At 66.3% G+C, this 14,378-nt stretch overlaps 1 protein-coding gene across 6 annotated transcripts in view; it reads left to right on the top strand.

The window, feature by feature from the left end:
• The window catches only part of EVA1C (eva-1 homolog C), a 46,610-nt gene extending 34,799 nt beyond the window's left edge, over window positions 1-11,811 (top strand). For 2 of the 6 annotated variants that reach the window (XM_045852679.1, XM_045852678.1), the window contains exons 5-8: window positions 1,077-1,220; window positions 3,777-3,857; window positions 4,925-5,080; window positions 10,821-11,811. In XM_045852679.1, the coding sequence (XP_045708635.1) occupies window positions 1,077-1,220; window positions 3,777-3,857; window positions 4,925-5,080; window positions 10,821-11,197 (758 nt within the window). In that variant the 3' untranslated portion in view covers window positions 11,198-11,811. The remainder of the gene's footprint in view (window positions 1-1,076; window positions 1,221-3,776; window positions 3,858-4,924; window positions 5,081-10,820) is intronic. The other 4 variants (XM_045852680.1, XM_045852683.1, XM_045852681.1 and 1 more) reach the window with 3 other exon arrangements.
• Window positions 11,812-14,378: the final 2,567 nt, after the last annotated feature.

Below are 14,378 nucleotides of genomic sequence, written 5' to 3'. Positions count from 1 at the left end.
TTGTGCTCCTTTATGTCAAAGCAACGCAAACTAGCCAAACTGGGAAAGTGTCTTAAAATCGATCCGGGGGGAAAGAAGCCTCTTCCCATCAGCGCGAACAGCCCTTGCGGCCACCTGGGCAATTCTCCCCTCGATCCTCGCCCACCGTGTCCAGGGCCGGGGCGGTAACACTCAGTTCTGCCCGGGGCCAGGTCCAAGGACGGCACTGCGTCTAGGCTGCAAGCTGTCCACTCCCACAGACGCCGGCCGTCTGATGTGGGGGGGCCTAGTGCCCATGAGGGCACACCGGGTGCCGGCGTGGGACACGCTAAACACGGCGCTTTGTGTCATAGTCACACCAGCCCACAGGTCAGCTCCTGGTGGAGAGGACAGGGGCTCTGCAAGAGGGCCCGAGGTCACGCCCTTGGCCACAGGCAGAGGGTCCTCTGGAAGTTCAGCCACAAGACGCCCACTCAGGCTGGGAGCGAACAACAAGAACAGCCAACTTCCGCTGCGCCTGGCGGGAGCCCCCCAGAGGGACAGGGAAGGCAGTCCCCGCAGGACGCAGGAGGGCCAGTCCCGTGAGCTGGAAGGGCGCTGCCCCAGACCCCGCCCCGGCCAACAGCAGGGAAGGGTGCGCGGCCCTTGCCCTCCAGGCGTGCGCGGTCCCGCGGGCGGTGCACGCTGACGCGACGCAGTACACCGTGGGGTCGCAGCACGCTGTAGAGTTGCAGCCCCCACCCCCACCCCCGTGCGCCCCCTCTGGGCTCTGGAGGCCACTGCCCCTGCCCGTTCAGGCCTGGGGTGGGGCACACCCGTCGGCCAGCCCTGGGGTTCTGCTTGTCCTCTGGGGTGTTGCACACACACGCACACCCTCACAAACGGTCTCTCTGGAGCCCTCCTGCCACGCCCACTGTGAGCCCGAGTGGCCCTGACCTGACGGCGCCCACTGCTCTCCGTCCTGCTCTTACTGGTCACAGAGACCGGGCATGGGGTGGGGGGCGGGGGTCAGACCCCACAGCCTCTGGAATGCAGCTCCCTGCGGGGTTCAGGCCGAGGCGCGTGTGCCCTAAAGCCCCGCGGCCGTGTCCTTTCAGACTGCTTGTCCCACTCGGCGGTGCACGTGCTGTCCCAGCGGTGCTACGGCCGGCAGCGGTGCAAGATCCTCGTCAACAACCAGCACTTCGGGAGCCCCTGCCTGCCGGGGGTGCGGCAGCGCCTGGCCGTCACCTACGCCTGCGGTAAGCGCGCGCCCGCGGCCAGCCCGGCGCCTCGACCCCGGCAACCGCCCCGCCCCCCAGCCCAGAGCCCCCTTTCCCGTCCTTCCCGGTGGTTTACGGCCTTCGGTCCGGATGGGTTTCCGAGCCCTGCTAGCGACAGGGGGCGGCAGGCGGGGAGGGTGGGGACGCAGCCCCAGAGGGTCACAGGGTGTCCCTGGGCACGGTGACTCTCGTCTGCGCCCGCGGAGGCTCCGGAATTCACGGGCGCGTCCCGGGAGGTCTCAGGGGCGCGGTCGTCCCTCCAGCCCAGCTCAGGCTCTGGGTGACGAGCTGTCCGCGCGGCCAGCAGCCCCTGCCCCGCGTGGCCGCGGCGCTGGGCCAGCCGGGCCGCTGCTGGCCGTCACCAACGACACGTTACTTGACACTGTGTCTTGAAATAAGACCATGAAATGCGGGGCCCATTGGAGTCCAGTTTGATGAAACTACCCACACGGAGCCCAGCGGCTCACTGTTCTCCGAGGGCGTTCCGGTGTGTGATCCAGACAATTGCACTTTTTGTTTTGTTTTGTTTCATAAGGAGCATGGAAGGGGAGGGTGACAGAAGGCACTGTGACCCAGGGAGGACCCGGTACCTGTGCGCAGGGAAACCCCTTCCCTGCGGGACGCCCGAGACTTTGCGTCCCGGTTTCACTGAGGTGTGACTCACCGACGGTGCCGCTCACCGGCTACGAAGCGCATCAAGTGTTGGGCTTAGGGTTCGGGGTCGCAGGAGGAAGCCCCGCCCCCTCGCGTCGCGCCAGGGGCGGTTCTTCGCGACTGGCGCCCCCACTGGGCACGGCCGGAACTTCACCCCTTTTGAGGGCGTGGTGGCGTCCCGCCACGCGCCAGCCTTTTCCATCCAGAGCTGGGGCCGTCGTCGGCGGCGACGTCCACGCTGTGTGTCCGGTGCAGCGAAGAGACCGCCCCGACGTGTTTCCGGGCCGCAGCACCTGTCCGTCCGTCCGCTCTGGGCCCTTCCGTGCACGACGGCCGTGGGCAGCGTGGCGGCCGTCCCGGCTCAGGCTCCCCGAGGGGGGGGTGGGGGGGGGTTGCTCTCAGGTTCCAGTGCTTCGGGCCCCGAGGCCGAGCGTGGAGAGGAGCAGGGCGCGAGCCCGCAGCCCGGGTGCATGTCCCGGGCCTCCCCGCGCGAGGCCGGGGCAGGTCCCGGGGCGCGGGGTTTCTCAGTGAAGAGAAGGTGGGCTTGGGCGCCGGGGGGTCCCGTTCGAACGTCTGCGTTGGCTCCTTCAGCACGTCGGGGGCGTGCCCTGCGTGTTGGGGTTCGGGGGGAGCTAAGGACGCAGTAGTTTAAAGAGGGCACGGTCCTGGCGGCTCGGGGTTATCGGGTCGGGGAGACAGACGGACACTAAACAAACCACCAGGTGAGTCTGCGGCTGCCTCTGGGGGCCGGCAGACCCCTGTTTTTGGGGACAGCGGGTCCCTGCGGGGGAAGTCGGGGCTCCCGGGCCCCGTGTCGGCCTGCGGCTGGTGTGGGCAGCCTCCCTGTGTACCATCGTGGGTTTGAGGCATCGTGGGGAGGGTGGGCCGGGAGCAGGCAGCCGTGGGGCGGGGAGGGGACTAGCAGAGGTGCCGGCGAGGAGGAAGACCCGTGGGGGTGGCCCCCGATACCCAGGACCAGGTCCTGAGACCCACGAGGTCTGCTCTCAGGGTCTCTTTGCCTGGATCTTCACCTGCCTTCCAGAAAATTCTGTCACACTGCCCTCCTCGTCTTCCCGTTCCCCCTTTTCATCTTCCTCGGAGGGCCGCTCCGGCAGGAGGCCTCGGGGTCCCGTCAGGCTGATGACGGGCAGGGGGTTCGAGAGCCGCGGGTGAAGGTGGAGGGGGCCTGGGGGGAGGTCAGCGGGGGGCTCTGTGCTGTCACAGTCGTCCTGCGTCACTGCATCTCAGGGACATTCACGTGCAGAGCTAACAGCATCACTGATGTACAGTTTATGTACCTTAAATCCACCCACTTAAAGCAAAAACAATTTATTGATTTCTAACCCACTTCCAGAGCTGTGTGGCTCTCACCACGCTGCAATTTTAAAACATTTCCATGACCCCCAAAAGCTCCTCGTGGCCATGCGTGGTCGGTCCCCATGCCTCCCCCCACCATCCCCCGCATCCCCCTCCCCATCCTAGGGAACCTCAAACCTGCTTCCTGGCTCCAAAACGTGACCGTGTCCGACTATTCCATGTTAACGGGCTCGGACGATACGGGGTCTCTGAGCCGTGTCTTCCAGGCTCATCCGTGTTGCAGCGTCCATTGCGTTCCAGTGGGTGGACAGTCCACATTTAGTTCACCTGCGCTCCAGGTGGTGGTTTTAAACACTGCAGGACAGGCCTAGACCCCCCCCCCCGCCTGGGGGGTCTGAGGGTCCCGCAGGGGCCTCTGCCGTGTGCGCGCTGACCTCTGACAGGCACAGAGGTTCACGCGCCGACTTGCAAGTTGATTTTTTTACCTTCTCTGTACACGCTGCATTGAAAGCGTAGACTGAATGAATAATAACGTCTTTGAAACGTTTCTCTTTCGGCTTCCAGTTCCCAAGCACATCCTCTCAGCGATCGACCCGGCCGTGGCCGACCCGAAGCCTTCTGTGAAGCAGGAAGACGGCGGCCAGGGTAACGCTCGCGGCTCGCGGCCAGCGCCCCTCGCCACAGGAGGGGACAGCGTGCCTGGTCGGTGCACTGGGCTCGCGCCAGGGGTCCAGGGCGCTGTGGCGAGCGGCTGCCCCTGGTGGCCGACGCTGCGTCTCGATTTTTCAACGCTCCACAGAATCAGTCCCCTCCCACTTCCTGGAAGAAAGATCGAGTCGATGGTGGGGGCTCCGCGGTGAGCTCGTGGGAAGGGTGCCCGTGGGGCACCCGGGTGCCGCCTGTCCCCACGGGGCCTCGCCGGACTCGGCCACGGCGGGTGGGATGTGGGTCGTCTGGTCAAAGCCGGAGTGGAGCCCCGGCCCTCCCAGGAAGGAGAGCAACCGCAGAGCACCTGTGAAGGGTGTGGCCTTCGGGCGGTGGGAGTGTCCGCCTGTGCTACTTTTATCGCCGACTTGGCGTCTGTCCCGCCCAAATGTGAACAGTGTGCCTGACGTGGGGAACTCGGGGGGCACCAGCACATGGGAGTCTCGCCTGCACTCAGGGCTCAGACGTCACCGCCCTCGGAGTCCCGCGGCTCTGCCCCGCACCCCGAGTCTCCCCACCCCGCTGTGCCGTGTGCTCTGCTCCCACAAACACCCTGGCCCCCGCAGCAGCGGCCGCAGCCCTGTGCCGTCCTTCCCCGGGGGTTTCGGCCTGTCTGAGCCCCCCAGGGTCCCCCGAGCCCCACGGCTGCCCCGTCGGCAGCTCCCACACTGTCGCCGAGTCTAACCAGGCACCTGAAACGGAGCCGCCCTGCATGTCACTGTCATTTCCCACAGCAGTCACCCGGCACAGCCGCCTCCGTGACGCGAGGCTGGCCCTCGCTGTGCCCAGCAGAGCGGGCGGCGGCTCTGCGGCTGAGTAACACGTCGCTACACGTGGCAAACGCCGTCGCCCGAGGGGCGGGAAACCCACGTGTTCCCCGCGGCAGGGGGGCGAGTGGGCGGCCCCTGAGCCGCCACCGGCCCCTCCGAGAAGGTCCGAGCCCCTGTCACCGTCCCGCACGCGCGGGGGCCGCTCACTGAACACGCCCCCTGCTCCGTCTTGTCTAGCTGCCGCAGATGCGCTGGGGACCGCCGAGCCCGACCCTGACGGTCTCGCCTCTGTTCGCGCCGCAGGTGTGAAGGTGGACGCGAGCGAGGCGAGGGTCCCGAGGAGCGACGGGGCCATTGTCAGCAGCTCTCTGGCGGCCTTCGCTTACATCAGAGGTAGGTCGGGCCACCGGCGTCGGGGGGGTGCTGTTTGGCCGCGGCGCTCCGACAGCTCAGGGGAAGCGACCGTGAGTTTGACACGGCGGCCGGCGTCCTGGGCTCCGCAGACACGGGGGCCTGCGCTCGGCACCGTTGCGGCCGGGCTACTAGAGGGAGCCTCCGTGGGGGGGGGGGCAGTCAGTGAGAGCCACGTGGGGAGGGGGCGGCTCCACGGGCATGTGACGGAGGTCACTGCAGGACGCACATCGGCCAGAGCCCAGGGCATGTCGCTCTCTGGGCAGCTGCTCTGGGTGTGGCCCGGCCCCTTACTGGGCAGTGAGCACAGGACATCCAGCGTCGCCCCTGGAGAGTGGGGCTCCAGGCCGCCGTTGAGGGGATGCCCCTGGGAACCCCGAGGGAGGAGCCTGCCTGCAGGAGCAGCTGGGCACCCAGTCAGCCAGGAAGGTTGTGGCAAAACCAGCCCGGCAGTCGGCAGACGCAGCAAATCCGAGAGGACGCTGCCCCGGGCCGGGCTGCAGGTGGCTCTGACGTGCCGGTGCGGCCAGGTGCACGCGGGGGACGCAGACAAGCCAGCAACACCGGGGACTCCTCCCGAGACGCTGAAACGCGGAGGCTGGTGGAACAGCCAGGAGAGCGTCCAGGGGCCCGAGGACTGTCTCTCTCTCTCTCTCTCTCTCGGCCGGTTCATGATCCGGGAGGCGGCATCTTCTCGGGAGGGTGTGGAGTCCCCTCCCTCCGTGTGGACCCCCCCCAACCCGCATTCCTTCTAGAGTTGAGGTCACAGGACCGAGAGGGCTCGGGGAAAGAACCTGAGAACACAGGAGTGGGAAGGGCGGTGTGTCTGTATGTCTCTGTCGTCCGTGTCCCCGTGTCCCCATGGGGCTGTGTCCCTGTGTGTTCCTGTGTCTGTGTGTGTCCATGTGTCCCTGTCTGTGTCCGTGTCCCTGTGTCTCCCTGTGTTCATGTCTCGTGTGTCCGTGTGTCCCTGTGTCTGTGTGTCCCTGTCTGTGTGTGTCCCTGTGTCTCCCTGTGTCTATGTGTTCCTGTATCTTTGTGTCCCTGTGTCTGTGTGTGTCCCTGTGTCTGTGTGTGTCCCTGTGTCTCCCTGTGTTCATGTGTCCCTGTGTCTGTGTCCCTGTGTCTGTGTTCCTGCATCTGTGTGTCCCCATGTCTTTGTGTCCCTGTGTCTGTGTCCGTGTGTCTGTGTATGTCCCTGTCTGTGTGTGTCCCTGTGTATCCGTGTCTGTGTGTCCCTGTCTGTGTGTGTCCCTGTGTCTGTGTCCCTGTGTGTCCCTGTGTCTGTGTGTGTCCCTGTGTCTGTGTGTCCCTGTGTCTGTGTGTGTCCCTGTGTCCCTGTGTGCCCGTGTGTGTGTCTCTCTGCCCACGAGTCTGTGTGTGCAGGTTCTCCGCAGGCAGCTTTAGAGCTGGCTCCCTGCCGCCCCCGCGCACGGCACCCGCGCAGACCTGTTCGGAGGGCGTCTCCCATCACCTCTGGCCAGAGCTCTCCGGACACGTGCTGTGTGTTTACCTCACACAACATGCCCTTCTCGGCCTTCAGATTCCTGTCGCCGCCCCATTGCTTGGGTCTGCATGTGTCCCGCCCCTGGCAGAGCTGCTGTGGACTCGGGGTCCCTGGGCCACGGAGGGACAGCCTGGGGTCGGGGCACCATTGTTTTGTCCGACAGGAGCCCAGGGCGTCAGGCAGACCCACGCTGAAACCCAAGTGCAACGGCCCCTCCCAAAGTCGGTCACGGGATCCCCTGCCCGGGGAGGCGATGGGAATCAGCAGCGCCCTGTCACCGAGGCGTGGACTGGAGCGTGTTCCCACGGTCCCTGATCCCGGGTCCAGGACGGGCAGCGGCTGTCACGTCAGCAGTGCTGTCGGGCCGGGTCTGGGCTCTCATGGGGGGGCAAGAGGGGGGGCAGGGGGCCCTCGCTCTGGCCTCTCACTGGCTTATTCGGACCCAAGTAAACTTGAGCTGGAGTTTCTGTTGGCTCCAGACCAGGGGTCCAAGGGTCAAGGGGCCTTCAAGGCCACGGCCACCATCGTGAGATTCCCGAGGCTGACGGGCGAGGCTGGACGGAAACACTGCCGCCGGCAACAGCACGGGGCGGAGGCTGTTTAACCACAGGAGACGAACACCTGTTCCCCCGCGATGTGGCCTCGGAAAAGGGGTCACAACCGCCGGCAGTGGTCCCATGGCTTCTAAACACATGCCGTTGGCGTAAAGGCTGGCGCTGTGGCGGGAGCCGGGCCTGAGCTCGGTCCCGGCCACTGGGTGGCTTTGGACCACGGGAGGCGCTCGGCCTGCCCACCTGCGTTGTCCCTTCCGACTTCCGGTGGCTCTGCGATGGCAGGCACATCGCTGCAGGTGACCAGAAAGCCTCGTTGCGAAGGGCTGGCCCAGGGTCCCCCTAGGGCCCTGGGTCGCCGGATCTCAGGGGCCCAGCGCGGACGCGCGGAGGGTGACTGCTCCACCGTGCGCCCACCTGAGCCAAGTCCACCTGAGCCAAGAGGCACCTGGGGGCCCGTGAGTGCGCTGCTCCCCTCCCAGCGGAATCCAGACACTCACCTCCCAGGAGAAGGGGGAGAGAGGACGGCAGGCAACTCACATTATGGGGTGCTACCCACAGGGCACCCCGTTCCTGAGTGCTTGAGCCCCTGGCCCCCCTTCAGACACTCCAGGGCGCCTCGTGGGCCCTGCTGGGCCCCGGGCCCAGGGGATCTGGCGAAGAACAGGGCAGGTCGGCCCCTCCCTCTTGACGCTGGCATCCTATGGGCGGAAAGGACGGACACGCCCCGCGGTTCACCCGAGATTCATCCGCGATTCAACCGCGGTTCAACCGCGATTCATCCGCGATTCATCCGCGATTCATCCGCGATTCATCCGCGGTTCAGCGTCTAAGACGCTGGGAGACCGGGAGACCCGGCCCAGGCTGGGGTGGATGGCACAGACCGCACACCCCAGGCGGATGCACCAGCGCGTGCAGAAGCCCCGAGGCGCAAAGAACTCCCGCCCCTGTGGGGAGTGGGGAGAGGCCAGTGCGGAGGGAGGGAGAGCCGGGGGCAGGGGGGTGGATCCTGGGACGGGGGCGGGGCCAGGCCGCAGGACGGTGATGGGAGCCGGCTGAGCTTTTCAAGAGCCTGCGCTGCCCGTGCTGCCCACGCTGTGCAGGGCAGGGAGGCGGAGGGAGAGAGCAGGGAGCAGCGGGAGGCGGGGGCCTGGGGGGTGCGCGGAGGACAGGTGGCATCGCACCAGCTTTTCAGAGAAATCCCCGAATCAGCAGCTGCCCCTGGCAGCCGCCCCCCGGGAGACCGGCAGTCACAGCAGTCAGGCTCGCGGACCGTTGCTGTCGGCAAGGCGGAGCGTGACCGTCTCTGCACGTGCGAGAAAAGGCAGCGCGACCCAGCGGAGGAAAGAGCGGACACGCTGCGCCGGCCCGTGTTTTGAGGAGAGGGGACACGGCCATCTGAAGAGAGGAGCGGGGTTGGGGGGACTTGGGATCAGGGAGACGCAGGTCAAGACCATAGCAAGATGCCGTCGTGTCCCTGTGACTGGAAAGGAAGGTCGCGTCTGCGTGGGCCAGGTGCTGGGGAAGATGAGCGGTGGCAGCCCCTCACAGGTACCAGCCGCTTGGGAAGCCCCTGGGGCCATGTGTCCTAGAATTCACCACCTTACACCTTCATCCGAGTGCCCTCCCGGCCGGTTCCCGAGAGAGATACCTGCTCAGGCGCACCAGGGGCACGTTGCGAGAAAGGGCACAGGTCACGGCCGCAGAGCCCGGGAGACAGAAACCCGGCGCCAGCCCAGACGCCCCGGCCAGGGCGGGGGAATTAACCCCACCGCAGTCAAGACCAGCGGCCCCCAACCCTTTGCACCCGGGTCCTAGCCGGTCACGGACGGGTACCGGTGTGTGGCCCAGGGGGTTGGGGACCCCTGGGCAGGACGATGAAGGAGAACACGGCAATGCCACGTTACGTGAAAACTGACAACCGCCACCAGCAAGGGTTTAGGGACACGCAGGGACGCGATGAACTAGACTGAAAGGTGGGCAGGGCGGCAATGGCCATGGAATCAGGGGGTCGTTACCTTGGTGGGGGCGCCCCGCCGGGAGAGGAGGAGGAGGGGAGACCCAGGCCGGACGCGGGTGTGGCCAGGCCCTCGCCCCGGGCCTCAGGTCTTGGTGCCGTGTTGCGTGTCGCTGGGTAACGGTGCCCCGGGTGCCAGCGCCCGCCAGTCTCGCGCTGCCACCGCTCCCAGAAACGACAGGCCCCTCCTCCTTTCACAGAGGATGCGTGTCTCCGTGTGACCGCATCTCCAGAAGGCCCCACACGAGGGCACAATCTGCTGTGACGAACGGCGCAGCGGGCGCCACGCTGGGGCCGAGGCTCCGGCGGCCTCAGGAGGGCGAGCAGACTGTGTGGCCCCAGGTGTGGCCACAAGGGAGACGTCGGCGTCAGGGGCGCCACGGCGACTTGAGCCACGAGTGCGGAAGCTGAGTGGGGAGGTTCCCAGTTTCAGGAAGATGCCGTGTCCCACGTGGGTCCTTCGTGTGAGGCCGCAGCCACTGGACCTTTGACCAGGCACGAAAGTCGGTGGCCCTCGGGCGCTCAGACTGCAGCCTGGATGTCGGGTGTGGGGGCCTTTGCCGTCCGCGGGGAGTGAGGTGGGTCCACGCAGCTGAGCTGGGCTGAGCCGAGCAAACATCGGGGTCCCAAAGGCACGGCCACAGGCAGCTCACAGGTCCGGGCCTGGCTCCCCCTGCGGAGACCACCAACCTCCAGGCAGCTTCCCGCCCGGGCTGCCGCTTCAGCCTGTGTGTCCCTGTAGGCCAACCACGGCCACGGGCTGACACGTCCTGACGCGTGATCAGAACGCAGGGCACTTGTGTCCACTCACGGCCGCAGCCACCGGGCTGAGTCGCGGCAGCACAGAGTGCGGGGCCCCCAATGCCGGACACGCTCCAGAAGCCCCTCCCAGGGACCGTCGGCCGGCTCCTGACCGGTGTTGGCGGGGCGTGCTGTGTCGCTGCTTCCCAAGGTGGGGGTGCTGACACCACAGGGGGGACACAGCCAAGAAACGGGGCGAGCTCCAGTCCTCTCCGCACGGGGTTAACGGAAGGCTCGGACCACGTGAGGGTTCAGACTAGGGTACTCGGCACAAATTAGCGTTATTTCTATTTGCCGTGCACTCGGCTGGATGGAAAAGAAACTCCCAGAACTTTTTTATTTATATTTACTGTTTAACCTGGAAGAAGTGAAGCTCTGCTTACATCTACTTAACGTTGATACTTACGTCCACATTTAAACTTACATATAAGTTAATTTATTGTAGTTTGCTGCTGCTAACAGCTGACAGCTTACTGAACATTTCCTCTGCGTCACTGGGTGTTGTGGTAGCTATTCGAGAAGGAATTCCTTCCTCCTGACCCTCTGTGGGAAGAGGGAGCGGCCAGCCCGGTTCACAGAGGAAGAAACTGTGTCGCGGAGAGGTCACGTGACTTGCCGGAAGCCGCACAGCGAGGAGGGTCAGACCTGAGTCTGAGCCAGGGGGACCGCCCTCCAAGTCCCTCCGCTCTGTGTGCTACCGCGCACACACACGTGCTGACCGCACGTGCTGCACAGCTCTTTTAACCAGCGGGGGGCGGGGTGGGTGAGGTGGGGGTGTCCCCGGGCCTCTGGCGGGGACCGTGGCCCCTCCCAGCCGCTGACTGACCCGTCCTCTCGCCCCCGCAGCCCACCCCGAGAGAGCCGCCCTGCTGTTCGTGTCCAGCGTCTGCATCGGCCTGGCCCTCGCGCTGTGCGCCTTGGTCCTCAGGGTGCCCTGCGCCAAGGACTGGCGGGAGCTGCAGCTGGCGCGGGAGCGCCTGGTGCCGGGCGGCGATGAGGCCGCGGAGGACAGCGAGGACGCAGACGGGGAGGAGGACTCCTCGGACTCGGATTTCCCCGGGGAGCTGCCGGGGTTCGGCAGGACTCCGCGCCCTGCGTGCTCGTCCGTCGAGGCTGCGGAGCTGGCGGAGAGGATTGAGCGGCGGGAGCAGATCCTGCAGGAAATCTGGATGAACAGCGGCTTGGACGCGTCGCTGCCGAGGAACGTGGGGGCCTTCTGCTGAGCGCCCCAGGCGCCTGCTGGCCTCGCCCCTCCGAGCGCCGGAGCGCCCCGGCGCCCTCGGCTCGGCCTCACCTGTACCTTCTGTGAAGGAGCCTTTGTCGCCACCGACACCTGGTGAAGCCAGGAGGGGGCCTTCCGAAGTGTTTACAGCACATTTCCAAACAAACGCTGCGGGCGGGCGTCGCTGTCCGCTGCGTCCGCTCCCAGCGGCGTCTGCGCACCCGCGCGCTCTCGGTTCGCGCTCCGGGGCGTCGCTGTCACCGGCTTGCACGAATTCGGCCGTTCCTCCACGCACAGCCTCCGCAGACGGTGCCGGCCTCCCCGTTCCGCCGAGGCGCAGGCAGGGCGCCCCCGCGTCCGCCCGGTGAAACCGCAGCTGCCCGGGGCGCAGGCGCGCTGCCCCGGCCGCGCGGCCACGTGGTGGGCGGTCATCCCCACGCTGCTCCGTGGGCGCGGGGCGGCCAGATGCTTCTTGGATGGAAAGAAGACACGGATTTCAGGGTTCTGCGTGGGCCGTGGCCACTCCACTCCGCCCGGGGCTCCAAGGCAGCCCCAGCGCATCAGGAATGAAGGGAACTGACTGCGTTCCAATAAAACTTTATTTATAAGCCTTGACTTCTGAATTCACTTTCACACGCGCATGCTATCCCTCTTTCGGCCTCAAATACGTGCTGTCTTGCCCTTTACAGGAAAAGTCCGCCGGCTCCTAGTTTGGAGGTTAAAACGGTGGGGCTTCCAGAGGAAAACGTGGTCGTTGGCCGGGGTCCGCAGCCGTTCCGTGCACAGGGGCCGGTGGAGCTACCCTCAGGTTGCTGCAGAAATGGGGTCCTGCCCCTGGAGGGAGGTGGGGGTGCGAGAGGGCGCCGGAGCGAAAGGAGTTGATGCGATGACCCCGAGGCTCCTGGTGGGAGAGCCGCGTCCCCCCACCCCGCCCCCTGCTGGACAGGAGGCTTATAGCTGGGGGCTCAGAGGGTAAGATGACGGCTGGGTCTCTGTCCTGTGCCCAGCCGGACAGCTCTCCCGGCCCGATCGTCCTCGTGGGCATGTCCACCCGCACACAGGGGTGTGTGTGGATGAGGACGGGAGGCTGGTGGGTCAGGTCCTGGGCCCAGGTCACAGGGCGCGAGGTGCCAGAGCCGCCAACCGGGAGGCGGCCAGGAGATGCCAGGCGCCTGCCCCAGAACCCAGTGGCCAGGGAGACGGAGAAGGGCTCCTGGGTCAGCCCCCAGCTCCGGCGCGGGGAGCAGAGCGGCCAGGTGTGGGGCGGACTCTGGAGTCTCTGCAGCGGGCCCAGCGGCCGGACTGGGCGGTAGGTGGGGGCGGGCACCGCAGTTTTGTGGGCTGCATTCAGTTTGTCTGAGCTCACGGCCCGCTGTGACCGAATTCCTGTGCACCGGGCGGCCGGCCGTCAATCCCCCCAGTTCCGGAGGCCGGACGTCTGAGCGCGAGGGGCTGGGAAGTTCAGCAGCGTCTGGCGAGGCCTGGCGTCGGTGTCTGCAGACGGCCATCGTCCTGCTGCGTCCCCCTGAGGCAGGAGGCGGGGGAGCTGGGGGGGTGGGGGTCTCTCTGGTAAGGGCGCTAATCCCGCCCGTGGGGGCTGCAGCCTCGTGACCTGCTCTCCTCCCAAAGGACCCGAGGCCCATCGCCATGACTTCCGCTCCAGGACTCCCTGCCCCCTGCCCCGCCTCCGCTCGGTGGGGGAGCAGGGGGCGGGGCTCCAACCAGGGTTGGAGGAGGGGCTGCGGACGGAGCGCGGGCTCTGCCCAGGGCCCGGCCTGGCTCCGAGCAGGCCTGGGCGGCAGACACCCTGCTGCTTCCGCACGGTGGGTCCCGGGAGCCCGGCCCAAGAGGCCAGCCTTGTGGGGGGAGGTTCGCCCACGGCGGCACCTCGGTGACGGTGACCTGCTGTGCACTGACGGGAGCCCCTTCGGGGCTGCGGCGGCTCCGCAGATGCCGGGCTTTGCTCCCTTCTGGGAGGGAAGCACGTCCAGGGACCAGCAGGCCACGCCTGTTCGTCTGCGCCGACGCCCCCCCACCCCCCACCCCGCCCCGGACCCTGGAGCCACACGGGCTTGCTCTTCGGGGGCCACTCGCAAAGTTTTCCACAAGTGCTGCGGCTGCACTTTCTCTTCCTTATGGTTTTCTTTGTTGTTGTTTAGTCCTCACCCAAGAACACCTTTCTTCATTGCTGAGAGAGAGAGAGAAACATCGATGGGTTGCCTCCTACATGCCCCCCAACCAGGGTTTGAACCTGTAACCCAGGCAGGTGCCCTGACCAGGGTTTGGACCCACAACCCTCTGGTCTGTGGGACGGTGGTCCAACCCACAGGGCCACTGGGCCAGGACCCTTTTGATTTCCTTGATACCGTTTTCTCTTCTCGGTGTTACTTTGTGGTGAAAACACAGTGAGTGACGCAGTAACACACAAAATGTGTCGCTCCAGGGCCCGTGCCCACCAGGAAGGCTTCTGGTCTGCAGGGGCCTGTTGGTTGCTACGCTGTTGGGGAGTTGGAAGCTACAGGTGGATTTTCAACAGCACAAGGGGCCAGCGCCCCGGGTCCCGCACAGCTCCAGGGTCAGCTGTGACACGACTCAGAGGCTGGCCCCTCCGCCACAGGGGACATGTTTCAAGTGCTCGGCACCCCTGGCCAGCGGCGCCTGCCTCAGGCAGCTGCCCCGCCGGGCGGTGCTCAGCCTGTGTGTGGAATCTGCCGCAGAGACACGGGCCCCGCACCGTGACGAAGTGGAGGGTGGTCTCCCTGGGCCTCACCGACCCAGGGTGCGGGCAGAGAGGCGGGGCCCAGGACTACCTGCTCCCTCCGCAGCTCACCCTCCTGGTGGCGGCCCCACGTGACCCCAGGCTCCAGCGCCTGAGGTCGGTCCTCCTGGAGTGCCTGGGTGCACGAGCGCCAGAGCGGCAGCCTCCGCCTGCAGAGGGGACTCAGGGGCTCAGCCCGCCCCCGCCTGTCCTCAGCGGGGCCCGCCCCCGAGCCGAGCCTCTGACTCCTGCAGCAGATTTTAGCTGGCTGAGCTCCACCCAGCGAGTCTTTATGTCTTGGAAATAACCAAATTACAGGTAAATTCTGCCGGAGAAACAGAAATCAGGCCCCCACAGTGCATGACCCCCCGTGGACGCTGTAAGATGCAATTAACACAGGTGAAGCAGATGTCTGTCGAGGGCC

This window comes from Phyllostomus hastatus, unplaced genomic scaffold, assembly GCF_019186645.2.
Source record: "Phyllostomus hastatus isolate PE091 unplaced genomic scaffold, TTU_PhHast_1.1 phas_contig_948, whole genome shotgun sequence".
Classification (NCBI taxonomy): Eukaryota; Metazoa; Chordata; class Mammalia; order Chiroptera; family Phyllostomidae; genus Phyllostomus; species Phyllostomus hastatus.
The sequence above is the reverse complement of the archived record's forward strand: the minus strand, read 5'-3'. Positions and strand labels throughout refer to the sequence as shown.